Source organism: Equus asinus, chromosome 5, assembly GCF_041296235.1.
Source record: "Equus asinus isolate D_3611 breed Donkey chromosome 5, EquAss-T2T_v2, whole genome shotgun sequence".
Classification (NCBI taxonomy): Eukaryota; Metazoa; Chordata; class Mammalia; order Perissodactyla; family Equidae; genus Equus; species Equus asinus.
The window spans coordinates 90,701,623-90,716,159 of record NC_091794.1 but is presented as its reverse complement, the minus strand read 5'-3'; the positions used below and the strand labels follow the sequence as shown (position 1 = coordinate 90,716,159).

Below are 14,537 nucleotides of genomic sequence, written 5' to 3'. Positions count from 1 at the left end.
GACTACGTCATCTCACTCACTCCTTCACAACCAACCTCTGCCTTGGGTCCTCTTATCTCCCGCATTTCACAGAGGAGGAAATGGCCTCAGAGATGACCCGGGTCACAGAAGGGACGAAACTCTGGATTCGTGTGACTGAAAAGCGTCCCCAGGCCTCAAAGACACAGGCTCGAAATGAGAGGTAAGCACAGTTCTAACCTGGATCTTTGCTGTGTTACCACTAAAAACGCAAACACAAGACATTTCACTCAACGCTAAGAGGGAGGGAGAGAAAAGACCCCAAAGTATGAGCCTAAATATAAATAGTTCAGGTGGAAAAGAAGGAAATGAACACGTGAGGGCCCAGCCTGCGCCAGGCAGACGGGTGTCGTCAGCTATTCCGTCTTCCTCCCAGGCCCACAGAAGAGGACACTGGGCTCAACCAGGCTCGACTCCTTCCCCAGCTCACAGACAGCAGGCAAACGAAGAGAGGGACACAAGCTCCTCCCTTGCCCGCGGCCTCCGCGAGGTCTAGTGAAACCACAGCCGTCCAAGAGCTGTACCTCTCCATATGAGCGAGCTGTGGGGACCACTTCACAGATCCGGGTTATCACCTTCAATCCACTCCCAGTGAGAACTTTGGTTAAAGATGAGGTGATGGGACCCTCAAGTGCACACAGCGAGGGTGGGACCCACATTTGGAGGCGGGTCTGTCCGACTCGAGAGCCATGATGTTCGGTCGCACACGCAGCAACCGCTCACAGCACACCCTCCCTGGCAGGCCTGGAGTGACGCTGCAGTGGGGGATCGCTGAGCAGGGACTGACAACAGCCACGGAAGCAAAATCGGGCTGGACTGCAGCCCTGCATGACCTCGGCTTCCTTTCCCTCCCTTTATTCCCGGGCCCACAGGGCCTGCAGTAACCGTCCTTTAGCCCTGGGAGGGGACCACACAAAGCGTCTGCGGCAGCCACCGAGGCTCCACCTCCAGACAGGAACCTGTGGGGCTCACCCTGGCTCCCCGGCTGGGCCCATCCTGCAGTCGCCAACACTGAGCTGAGTTTCAGTGGCGGTTTTTGCAGAAGCCGCTTCTGGAGCAGAGGTGGTGAAGAAGAGAAGGTGGGCATGCTCAGGCACAGGTGACAGAGCCAGACCCCTTGTACTAAAAGCTGGAGGAGGTCCCCAATCTGAGGATAACATGAGCAAACTGGGAAACAGGGCCAGCCTGGGCCAGCCTCCGGCTGTGGGCACGGGTGGGTGGGGCGAAGACAGGAGCAGCCCAATCAGAGGAAAGGGAAGGGGGCCCCGACAGAGCGGGCAGCAATCCAGATGCCTCAGAGAACGAGGCGCCCCAACACTCAGCTGGGAGACGTTTGTAACTGACTGGGTTCTAATCTGGACCTCGGGCCCACAAACGCCGCAGGGCCAGAGCGCCAACGAAGAGCAGAGACGAGAACAGGCCCTCTGCGGATGTGCCCCGCCACGAGGGCGCAGACTCGGGGCCAGGGCGGCGAAGATACTGAGCCTTCAATAGAAGCTGGAAATGTGGATTAATGTGGAATGTCTTGGATTTGAAAGCACTGGGCATGCTAAACCCAACATCTTAGGGTCAAATTGGGCTCAAGAGCCATCAGTTTGACACCCCAGCCCTATTCCAATTCTGTCCCCTCGCCCACCCTCCTCACAAACAGAAACAAAGCAAGCAGAAAGAAAGAGGCACAAACAAGGAAAGGGCTGTCCTGGGGCACTATAATAGGGGGTAAAAAAGCTAAAATAAAGCGCAAACTCAGATTCCAAAGTTCTGTATTTTTCAAAATAAAGATCACACATTGTTTAGAGACAATCTACACAAGAGTTACAAAAAATAGTTGCCCAGGCATAAGCATACACAGGTTTGTTAATTATACACATATGGTTACAAGTGTGCTTGCAAAAAAGTTCATTGGAAATATACACAAGGCTCTGGAAATGTACACCGTGTAGTGTTACAATTCTATATTCAAACAAGGAAAATTGACAGTATGTTACATTCACTTACAAGTAGACAAAATGCAAAATACAGTTCATCTTCTGTACAAAAAGGAGGGCAATTCACACTTTACAAGGGGACAGGGCTCGGACCGTAAGGGAAGCTGGGGCGGGGCTGGACTTTGCACGTCCTTTTGACTGTCACAAAATAAGCAAAACGTTACTTTTTAGGGTAAAAGAAACACTACTGTGAACTGAATCATCTTGAATAACATTTAGAAAGGATTTCGCTACTGTCTGACTAGATGACAAATAAAACCAAGCTATTTTTTCTTTTTAAACATTAACTAGGCTGTATAAAGAACATTTATTCCTTCAAAAGAAAAAAAAATTTACCTCTGGTTGAAATTACAATTTACAATATACAACACTATAGGCTACGACCATAAAAGGTGTGAATATACACTGAATGCACAGGGCTGGCTAATTCTCTTTTCTTACCAAAAAACGTGTTTATGTTGATTCAAACTTCTCCACATTTACATTACAGGTATACAAATGTACAAGTGTACAATCAGAAGTATGTTCGACTACTGGGTACATTATAGATACAGATCAGACGTCAAAACGAGGAAATGCTACAAATTTGTATATATGCAAAGTCTGCACCATTATACACTATATATTTATAGAAGCAAGACCAAAAGCAGAGTGGGATTTTTTTTTCTCATGCTAAATAATCAGATTTTGCCTTTCAATGTGAACAGAAAAAACTCCAGTAGGCAGTAAACAATTCCACCTGCCCGGCCTTCAGAGACGCCTGGGTGCTTGCGCCCCCTCCTCACGACGCAGGCCGCACCATGCCCTCAGCGTCAGTCTCCAAAAAGGCAAGCTGACAAGCGCCATAAACTTCAGGTCATCAACTGAAGCTCTAGCAACTCTGAAACAATTTTCATTATATATATATTTATATATATATTTTTTATAAACAGCGTTAAATGCCAGTTTGGGGTCATTTAACTGAAATTCAAACTTCTCAGGTTTTTTTATTTGTTTTTGTTTTTTACTAAAATGAGGAGGTGGGAAAGAGCTATTTGCAAAACTTGCCAGTGAGGCAAATGAGTTAAAAACCTTTTTTCTTTTTTTTTTTAAACTTTTTTTAACCAACCACCCTGAAAGTTTCCGCACGTGGAATATAGATACAGCATTGAACAAAATATGCGGCCTCCATGTACACTGGTTACCTATGTACAAGTCTCCTATACACCGGTAAAACTGCAGGGCAATCAGTCAATTAAAAAAAATAATTAGTACATGTTATGCGTAATAAAATTAAACAAATTTACAAAGGCTTTTCCACTTGTGGATTTGATTCCTTTTTCGGAGGAGAGGATAACCCTGGAGCAACCATGACCCATTTCAGATTCTGCACTAGAACATCTCTGGTTGCTGGTTGGATCCGCCAGTGGGCCAGTGAGGTCAGTGGGAATGAGGGGGCAGGGCAACACTGACTCAGATGATACCATTAGGGGGGCCGCAGATGGGCCCTAAGTCAACGCCATTCTTCATGTAGTACTTCTCCAACTTGGCCAGAATGTGCTTGCCATAGGTGTACTTGCGAAGAGTTGCGATGTGGGGCCGGATCTGGGGAGGAAGCACAGCTGTGTTACTCCGGCCTGAAAACAGACCTGGGCAGGCTCCCGGTGTGCTCCCAGACGCCACCTCCAGCGCACCAGCACGCACATCCCACAGCGACCCTTCCTCTGGAGCTGCAGGACCCAGCAGACGAGCAGGGCAGTCCTGCCCGGAGTGCTGACGCAGGACGGGAGGGCTCCAGGGGCCGGACGGCTACAGAGCACGTCCAGGACAGAATGTAGAGACACTGCATCCTGACCGAAGATCGCACGGTTCCCACCACCACCTCACAGCGTCTTCCAGGGGCATGCGCTTAGCCTCTCTGGGCCCACAAGGCACCTCAGCTCCCTGAGGAGTGGAGGCTTCCTTTCCGGGCACCATGAATCCTGAGCTCACCCCCAGACCCTGTCCTCCAGTTCACAGAAGCTACTAATGACAAGAAAAACGACCAACGTGAGCCAGGCACTGCTCGTTTAAGCCTCATATGGAAGGCTGTGCCCACTTTACTGATGAGAAAATGAAGGCACAGGGGTTAAGTCAAATGGCTAATAAGGAATAGCACAGTACTTGAGCCCGACTGTCTGGCTCCTCCAGAAATTCCTGTTCTCCCCACCGCGCTCTCACGGCACTGCCTACTGCGCCACCCCCACCCTCTCCCACCCAGGCTCGGCTCAGCTCCAGCAGCCTTCTCTTCCGCTCTCCCCTCCCTGGGTGGATCCACGTTGAGCAGTCCGGTGCATCCTCGACGAGGAGAGGCGTCTGCTCTCTGGAACCACCTTCCTGTTCCATGAGTTCATGGGGCTTTCTGCACACCTCAGCTACAGCATGCAACACACTGCGTGTAACAATCATCTGCTTGTCTATCCATCATTCCACAGACAGTGAAGGAACACGGCTTATCAACCTGCTTCCCCATCCAGACTCACAGTGCACACTCAAACACACTGGACAACGGGCCGGGGCAGATGGACGCTCTCCAGACTGAAAGCTCCATGCGGGCAACAAGTTTCGTCTGTTTAGCTGTGTCCTCAAAGCAAGGAAGAGACAAGTAGTTCTAGACACCACTTCTGCACCCCACACAGGAAACAAACCCACATCAGCTATCACATTCTCATGGAAGAGCCTACATGGTAAACTATTAATAGTCCTTGGCTCAAATTCTGAGCTGTGTGACCCTTGCCTAACTTCTCTAAACGCATCTGTAAAAAGGATGCGATTAGGCTACACCTCGGCTTGGGTTGCAGTGAGGACTATGGATGTGGCTGGTGTGTTTGTCATGAGAATTCAGGAGCCCTCCTTCTAGAAACTGAGATTCAGTCATTCTCCTCTCCATCCCTGGGCCTGGCTCACATGAGTCCAGCCACTTCACATCTCTCCTCCTCCAGACAAAACTCTAACCACCCACACGCGTGCGTGTGCACTGTGGCTGAACTCCATTTATTCCTTGATTGAACGGGAGATGAAAGTAATCAACTTGCTCCACTCTCAATGTTTCCTCTGGCTAAAAAGGACGCTGCCTGGATGTGAAAGAGCTGAAAAACTCTTACTTTCTTAGATTCTTGGGACAACTCCTCCTCTCAACTCCCTCACTAAACCAACTGCTAAGCCCCATTCTGTCCACTTCTCTGCAACCGCAAAGCCACCAGCATCTCCGGGCCTCCTCTCCTGCTGCCCCCCTTCCTCCAAGTTACTCATCAGCCAGCACAACTGTCCGACAGGCAAACGCGACTGTGGCGCCACAGCCCTGTCCTCCTGGACGTGCTCCACTCCTTCAAACACACCGTCTTGTCCTGCTTCCGAGCCTTCACTCACCAGCTTCCCCCTGCCCAGAATGGCTCAGGGCTTTATTCAAACGTCACTCTCCTGGGAGCCTTCTCTGTACCCCCATATTAGAAGAGGCACCCTGCCACACTCTTACACAGCCCTCCCCACTGCTCACCCAGCATCACCGAACTGTCTGTGCACACACCATCACGTGCACCGACACAGCAGCCCATGTGAAAGGAGGGCCTGCCATGGAGTATGCACACTTATTAATAAGGATTTGTGAATGAATGAATGAAAGGCCATGCTTTCAACTTCTGCATATCTCCAACACTCCCTCTGCCAGCACTGGTGTCTCGACACGCACATCTGTGTGTCTCACAACCTAAGGACTCTGGACTCTCCCAGCCTTCAACTGCCATCACCGTCGCCCATGCGGTGTTGTCTCGTGTCTTGTTTCAAACTGGAGGTGCCAGGTGCCTCGTCTGGCTCAGAACTTGAGTCCATAACACAGATTCTCATTACCGAACCTTGTTCTCAGTGAGGGCAAGTGGCTCATCATTGCCAGACCACGGCCATGCCTCCAGTGAGGAGAGCTGAGGGAGTTCAGAGTCCCCAGGCCGAGGGCTCAGGTCAGCAGCCCGAGGCTCGCAGCACTGCCTGGCACAAGCACGGCTGCAGCACACCCGCCCGCGGCTTGGTTTTGCTCCTGGGCCCTGCGGCCTGGGTGGGGCCGGCTGGACCTGCTCTGTGACTGTCCCTGAAGCCGTGGGCTTCTCCAGGTGCTGCGTCAGCTCCCACTCACAGCGCCTGGGGACAGTTCAGATTTCTGCCCCTCTTCTCCTAACTCCTCTTCAGCCTGGACTTCTCCCGCAAACCTCCCTTCAAAGACTCGGGGCACGTGCTCCCCCTGCTCTTAGTGACAAACTCTGCAAGCCGCAGCAAGATGTTCCCCTCCTTCGCATTCACGTGAAGAACCCAAGGCCTTGCTCACTCACTCCCTGAGTGACATCTACCAACACGCCTACCTTGTGCATGACGATCTTGCGCTGGGCGGGCTCCGCCACATCAATCATCTTCTGGACCACGTAGTTAGCATACTGGTCCTTCATCATGGTGTATAAGGCACTGTGGGGACCATCGTTCATGGTGCACACCTCATCGATAAGCACAGCGCGCTCTGTACGGGAGGCATGAGTGACACACTTCTCCACAACATTGCTGTAATGAGACAAACCCAGGGACAACTCTGAGAAGACGGAACCTGTTAGGATGAGCTTGCCTGGCCTCCGCCCTGAACACAGGACCAGTAGCAAAAGAGATCTGAACATTTCTGGAAGATTAATTCATCAAGCGTTCGGCTCTATGAAACTCTGCGCCTTTCCCATCTGTGGCTTCCCATGTGAACCAGGGTGAGACCAGGTCTTGGAGGGTACCACACCCAACCCTCTGACAGGTGAGGGTAACAAGCCCAGGTAAGTGAAGGGACTTAAACGCAAGGCTCACAAGACTGGTTACTAGCTGAACTGGTTAACGAGCATAATTTCAACACAAGCAAAATCGACGAATCCTTTCCTCACTCTGTGAGCTCGCTGAGGCCAAGCGCAAGCCTGCCTTATGTCTGTACCGCTGGTGCCGGGCACAGAGCGCGGCCTGGAGAGGCTCCAGGGGCTTACTGAGTGAAGAAACAGACGAGCAGGAAGCACACCACTCGATCAGCTACCTCATGCTGCCTCCTAAAGCGTCTAAAAGCAAGAAGAACCTTACAGGTCTGTCCACACTGCTAAACGCTTCGCAAATAGATCATCTTGCGAAAGGAAAAAGGAATGTGGTTACATTAAATCAGTTTTTCTACAGGCCAGAGGGACTGTAGAGGCTGATGAAATTACACACCAAGCCATGCCCATGGCTGTTTCCATCCAGGGGGACTGACTGCTCATTAACGTTTGGTTTATAAGTCAATACTACTTTGAATCTGAGGTTCGGGGAGTATGGGGAAGTCGTGTGGGGTGGACGAGCAATGCATATGATCTGCATTTGTATTGCTGGAGCCGACACCTGGCAGAGAGAACCTGTGGTGAGCGGGCAGTGGCTGGCTGTGCAGAGTTCACAACTGCGGGAGGTGCTCTGGACCACAGAGCACTCAAGTAGAAAAGGAAAAGAGTTCAGACCTGGCTAACGCAGAAAGCTCTTTTCTGACAATCCTGAAGGATGGCCGTTTAGCCTGCTTGGGAATTCCCAATGACGTGGAAGCAAGTACTTCCTAGGGCACCCTACCATCCAGGTGAATGGCTCCTTACACACGCACCCTGCCATCCAGGTGGATGGCTCCTTACACACACACCCTGCCATCCAGGTGAATGGCTCCTTACACACGCACCCTGCCATCCAGGTGAATGGCTCCTTACACACGCACCCTGCCATCCAGGTGGATGGCTCCTTACACACGCACCCTGCCATCCAGGTGGATGGCTCCTTACACACGCACCCTGCCATCCAGGTGGATGGCTCCTTACACACGCACCCTGCCGTCCAGGTGGATGGCCCCTTACACGCACCCTGCCGTCCAGGTGGATGGCTCCTTACACGCACCCTGCCATCCAGGTGGATGGCCCCTTACACACACACCCTAGCAGCCTTCCCTGAAATTGCACTGTTTGCCTATTTTACCTTCAGGGGCTGGAAAGGACACGTGTGCCTACTCCAGGAGCACCTGAAGGCAGGGACGGCATCTTATTTCTTCTTCCAAAAGCCAGCTCTCTGGCTATTTGAACACTCATCACAAATAACCGTCAGCAAAATAATTCCCTATTCCAGAGGTTTTCAAACCATAAGAAGGTGTCTGTTGTTTCACGGAGCTCTGGAAGCATCTTCCCGCTGTTAGCTGGTTTTGCACATTGAGCTTATGCATGTGCTTTTACTTAGAAAACAAAATTCTCAAGCTGAAATGTTCCAGAACTACCATCCTACCAGACATTTCTTCAATCTTTCTTCCTAAGATATACAGTGTATATCAAATCTACTGAGCTAATCCATCAAATCTAATTAAGACAACAGGCTCTCCCCTCCGGGGCGGAGATATGAGAAAACTTTTTTTCCCCACCTTCCTTTCAGAGTACCATGCAATTCTAGCATGAGCTGAAGGTGTGGCCCTGTGGACGTGACTCTCCTAATACCCACTGGCTTCTCCCTTAGCAGAAAAGAGTTAAGATATTACTGATCTGGGTCAGAGAGCACAAAGCCAGTCATGACCTCCCAATGTCCACACAAAGAATTCAAGTCTTCTCAGCCCTGCTTGGCTGGGTTGCCCCTTCAGCCAGTCCAGGCCAGCATCCCCCACAAAGTGGTCGGGATTAGAGCAGGACTTTCTGCTAAACTGGGCTGAGGACAGGACACTCAGCACTGACCCGGCTTCCAGGAAAGCAAGCAGGGAGAGCAGCTACCGGCACAGCATCCGACTTGACTGACGCCTCCCCCCCCCAACACACCATCGACGTCGTCTCAGTCTTTAAAGTTTATTCTAGTGTTTCAGAAACTGTGGTGACGACCTCATTTGTGGGCAGTGAAATCCACTTAGTGATTTGTGACCGGCTTTTTTCTTTAATGAAACAGAACAGTAAGCACAGGAATGAGTCACGGGCAGCACAGTTTCAGTCGCGTGTGTGCAAGTGCCTTTGCACGCAAAGTCGATGACAACTTACTCTCTGTTCTGGGTCACCGTCAAAAATGTCAGAAAGTAACTAATCTGTTTTATTGGTCTATTTCTTTTGATTTATTTTCAAGTTTACTGGCTCCTTTTCCATTATTTACTATTCAGGCCATACAGATGATTTTATTTCAGGTGATATATTTTTTTCTATTCTAGAACTTCCATTTTGTTCTTTTTCTAAGTTTCTAATTTTCTACTAACATTTCTTATCTTTTCACTCATTACAAGTATATTCTCCTTTACATCCTTGAGTTTAACTAAAATAGCTGCCTTATCATCCTTCTCTGTGGACATCTGGATGGTGGTCTGGAACTATGCATTCGTTGTTTTTTTTTCTTTTTTCTTGAGTATAGGTCACATTTTCCTGTTACCTAGACACAAGCGAGTGATACACTGCTGAAATTGAGTTCCATTATGTTCCTCCAAAGAGTGTTACTCCCACATCCCCTTCTTCTAGTGCAGTTAACTTGACTGAACTCAAACTGCAAACATCTCCCATTCAGCAGGCAGCAGCAGAAATCTCAGTTCAATTACTTGGGCTGCCTCAAGTCTGTCCCATGCAAGCGTGGTTCAGGAGTCAACCAGATACTTGGGAAGTTTAAATTTGGGCCTCCCCTCCTCTGGTTCTCTTCATTTCCAGGACTTCTCCCGTTACTTTGTCCTTCCTATTGTCATGGGTGCCCCAAACTATGCCTTGTGGGAACCCTGGAGATTTTCTATTCCACTTTAGGAGCCCAGCCTGGAGCAGACTGGGAAGTACCTACAGAATAAAAGTTATTAAAAATGGGAAATTTCCTGATTAGAGTCGACAATACTGTATATTATACGCTTCAAAGTTGCTAAGAGACTAGATCTTAACAGTTCTCAACACACACACACAAAAATGTTAATCATGTGACATGGCAAAGGTGTTAACTAAGGCTACTGTAGTAATCATGCGGCAACATATAAACATATCACAGCAACATACTGTCCACCTCAAACTTACACAACGCTCTATGTCAAGAATAGCACAAAAAGAAAAAAAAATTTTTTTAAGGGGCCAAGGAATTTTCCCCAGTGCAATTACCTTCTTCCAAGTATCAACAGCCACCCAACTCCCCTCTCCCCCCTTACCTACCTGCTCTTGGTCACTCTCTAATATCTTCAGGTAGTTTTTTTGCCATTTTGTCCACAAGTCTTTTTTTTTTTTCTTTTGAGCAAAATTAGCCCTGAGCTAACTGCTGCCAATCCTTCTCTTTTTGCTGAGGAAGACTGGCCCTGAGCTAACATCTATGCCCATCTTCCTCTACTTTATATGTGGAACACCAGCCACAGCATGGCTTGCCAAGTGGTGCCATATCTCCACCCAGGATCCGAACCAGCGAACCCTGGGCCACCAAATCGGAACGTGCGAACTTAACCACTGCGCCACCAGGTTGGCCCCCACAATTTATACTACTTCTCTGTGGGAGGGTTGGGCCCACAGTGGTTATTTGGTCATTACCAAACCACAAGTCTACTGTAATATTAATACTTACTCTATATCCAAGGGTGAGATATTAAACACACTGGACAAAAAAGTAAACAGGCCAGTGACCCAAGAAGAAACCTCACAGACTCTGACCCTTCCTCCCTGGTGCTGGCAAATGTCCCAAAAAAAAGCAACACAAGGTCCAGGAGATGAGCCTGACACGGTTAGACTACTGCAGCACTGGCTCTACAAGTACTTTTCTTTCTTTGCTCTATTTTCCATGCTGTAATAAGATTTCACAAATTAAAACTAAACAAGTTAAAAACATCAAGTTTGTATGAGTCCCACCTGCCTTGCAATTTATCCTACACACCAGATAAGAAAAACAGTCCAAAAATACAAATGTACTGTGTACATTAGAAGACCATACCACTGAGCCACTGGAGGGCCATCAGTGTCTTCTCCAACCTCTGCCACTTATAAGCTACCTAAAACATCTTTCACAACCTGGGAAGAACTAGTGTGTTTTATTCTTGAGCTGGGACCATATGAAGACTGGAAAGGAAATTCTAAGAATAAGACCCGCACAGAGATAAGGTATACTGCCTCTCAGTTGAAGAGACAGAGGAGTAAAGGCCAGAAGAGGAAACGGAGGAAAGAACACTTCACAATTCCAAACAAAAAAGTTAACGAAATGTTCAGTTTATCAAAGTATAAAACATATTCTTTAGAAACATATCCCCCAGATTTCACAGTGGCTGACTAGGGAAGTGAGCCCACGAAGGGACTTTTCAGGTTTTATATTTGTAGAAGAACTATTTGACTTCTTAAGATATGTATACTTAAAGAAAAACAAACATTTTTTAAAAAAAGAAGATATTTCATTTTTGCTCTCTAGACCTGAAAATACTTTTTGATCCTCTCTTACGGAAAGCAGAGTGTGTGTGATTCAAAGCACATACCTCGCAAATTTGTGCTGACTCAGTACAAGCACATTGCCTCGGATTTCTGCCACGATTTTACTTTTATCTTCAGGACGACCGTGCTCCAGTACATGCTGGATTACATAATTTCCGTATTGATCCTGTTTGAGAAACAACAAGAGAAATGAAATTTGTGTACAAACAAGCTCCGTGGGCTGCCCACGTCCATCTACTCCACACCCATCTTCCCGCAGCGCCACGACGGCTCACCTGCACCCAGACCAACACACAACTTTACAAACGGACAGGCAGTGACACTCCTTCCCTATCAGTACAACACAGGAACACGCTACCACCAAACGATGGAATGTTTCTCCACACGCTTACGCCCACAGGTCCCAGCTGGGCCCTTCATAAAGCAGCCTACACCCTACACACTACACCTAGACCCTACACAAAACACAGACATCCTCTCATTAAAAAAGAATTTTAAGGGAGGGGAGGTGGGAATAAAGAGCTATTTTTCCTCCAAACAGAAATGTACAAATGGTTCACTGAACCTATCTAAAAAAAGGAAAACTGGAAACAATGTTTATGTACAACAAAACAGGCAACAGCTAATTAAATAAGATCACAAGCATATAATGGCTGTGCTCGGCCGTCTAAAGTGTAAGATACTTTGAGAGGATAAACGTGTGCAAATAAGGAATTCCAGAGGCAAAAATATTCATTTGTAAGATGTAAAGAAGAGTGTACAAATAGCTTTTTTTCAGTGCCAATGCCAAACGTGTGCTTCTGGACGGTAAGATTATGGTTTGTTTCTTTTGTTCTGCTTCTACTTTCTGCACTTGCAAATTTGTCTACAATGAATATTTAACACATTGATGATCTCACAACTCCTACCAAAACAAACAAGAAATGTTAACAAAAAAACTTCCTTCAGTACAACACTACATATAGAAAGTGTTCAAATGGTCAGTGTGGGCGAAATTTTTAGTGGTAGAAGCAAGACAAAGTTTCAAAGCCAGAAAGAAGAAATCAACTAATCCCTTTAGTTCATTTGAAATGATGACACTGAGACCCAGGAGATGAAGCGGCCTGTGGTGACACAGCGAGCTAGGCCAGCACAGAGCTCAGGTAGGCGGAGGTCTCCGCGCCCAGGCCCAGGCCCAGGTTCCAGTCATCACCCACATGGAGAAAACACGAATGGGCTGGTGTAAATGAAAACTTGCCCAGAACTTCAGCGGCATGTTAAACACATCAACATGACCCCTTCCAGAACGGATCCCCGCGCTGAGCAGACGTGGGCCGCACGAGCCCACAGGTGTCTGCAGTTGCTCTACTGGCAACTCCACTACCTGTACAAGCTGCTCTGTATGCTGGTGAAGCTCCTCTAAGATGGGGAGTGTCTGGTCAGGGAGGCAGTGCTCCAGGATCCTCTGAATCACTCGGCAGCCATAAGGATGTGTGGACAAAGCAAATACCTAGGGCAGACACACACACATAAGAAAGCCAAAAATGACAGCCGCCACTTTCAGCACTTCAGCATTGTTTATATACATTATCCCGTTAATCTTCACACCAACCCTGAGACAGAGTCAGGAGTATTCTCAGCATCCAGATGAGAAAACTGCAGCTCCTAGAAGTCTGCATAATGTGCCCAGTCATACAGGAGTAAATGACAGAGCCAGGATCGTTTCCTAGGCCGACTCAAAAGCCCAATTTTAAATATGGCATTTACGTTCTCTCTACAAACAATAAGGGGGTGGGGGGGGGCGCCATTTCTTAACTATTCTAGGAAATCATAGATGTACATAAATTCAGAGCTGAAAATGACTTTCCCAAGAAGCCTAGAAAGGAAGGGAGAATTAGTCAAGGTCAAGAAAAACACAAGAGTCCACAGAGTCAAAAGTGAGAGCTAAAAACAAGAAGACAAAGGCTGGGATCAAATCCTGAAGGCTTCACAGAACCGCACTGCAACGCTGTGAATTGAACCAGGGTGTGTTCCAGCATAAACAAGAGCTTCCTCTTTTGTTGGGTCTGGAGCAAGACAAGCACATGGGCTTCAGACCCAAACCACTCAATCTCAAGTCTGCCCTTCCTAGTTGAGTGACATGGGGCAACCTGCACCTCAGATCTGTTATCAAGAGCAATGACAGTAACAGTAAGAACAGCAGCAACAGCTAACACTTATCGGACGTTTACCAAGCGACAGTCACTGCACAAGCACTTCATACACAGCTTTAGATACGCGGCTGTCTGTGGACACCTGCATACCCAAGCAGTGTAGTGCACGATTCTCCTTGACTTTAGCTTTATAAAAATGCTAAACACTCAGTCTGGAATAACTGACTCGTTACACACCTAGGCCAGGAGCGCTGGATCACGGGAAACATAAATGTTGAACTTTCAAAGAGGACACTAAATGATTTTCCAAGAAGGTTGTGCTAGTATCTCTTCCCACCAGCAGCATAGCAGATTCCACATTCCCGCCAGTACGCAGTAACCAATAGGGAGAAAATGGTCTATCATCCGGGACCTTATTTTGCATTTTCTTGACTACTAATGGAATTATTTTTTCATATGACTACTGGCAATTTGTGTTTCTTCTGTCTATTCACGCTTCTGGCCCATTTTTGTATTAGCTGGTATTGTTCTCTTTGAATACAGAGTTCTTTACATATTCTGGTTATCAATTGTTTGGCAGTTCATCTTGAAAATATTCTCTCCCACTTGGTGGCTTAATCTTTTTACTTTCTTGTTGTATATTTCGATAAACATAAGATCTTAATTTTAAAGTAAACAGGTCTACTTTTTTTCATTAACTCAGAAAACCCCAATAACACCCTGGGTTAATGTCTGTAATGTACTTAACCAATGCCAGAATTAAACAAACACCAAAACCTAAACAACTCTAAAATTCTATTTCCATATAGGCTTCACAGGATACATGACTACACTTGAAAATCTACTTGGTATTTCCATTCTTTTTTCCCTTTCCTAAAAAAAAAACCAGAAGACAATTCACACACCCAAGAAGGAGATGTGCTTTACTCTCTTGTCCCACCTTAGCTTAGGAAGATGTGAGGATGTTGTTTTTTTTGGCA

At 47.5% G+C, this 14,537-nt stretch overlaps 1 protein-coding gene and 1 non-coding gene across 51 annotated transcripts in view; both read right to left on the bottom strand.

Annotated features, from left to right (window-relative positions):
• Positions 1 to 2,601: 2,601 nt before the first annotated feature.
• PUM1 (pumilio RNA binding family member 1) overlaps positions 2,602 to 14,537 on the bottom strand; it is a 121,626-nt gene continuing 109,690 nt past the window's right edge. For all 50 annotated transcript variants that reach the window (XM_070510493.1, XM_070510490.1, XM_070510492.1 and 47 more), the window contains 4 exons: positions 12,789 to 12,914; positions 11,470 to 11,591; positions 6,374 to 6,566; positions 2,602 to 3,590 (listed from right to left, as the gene is read on the bottom strand). In XM_070510493.1, the coding sequence (XP_070366594.1) occupies positions 3,459 to 3,590; positions 6,374 to 6,566; positions 11,470 to 11,591; positions 12,789 to 12,914 (573 nt within the window). In that variant the 3' untranslated portion in view covers positions 2,602 to 3,458. The remainder of the gene's footprint in view (positions 3,591 to 6,373; positions 6,567 to 11,469; positions 11,592 to 12,788; positions 12,915 to 14,537) is intronic.
• Positions 5,830 to 5,914, bottom strand: LOC123286191 (small nucleolar RNA SNORD103/SNORD85). Its single transcript, XR_006528461.1, has one exon. It is a non-coding gene; the product is annotated as a small nucleolar RNA SNORD103/SNORD85 (small nucleolar RNA).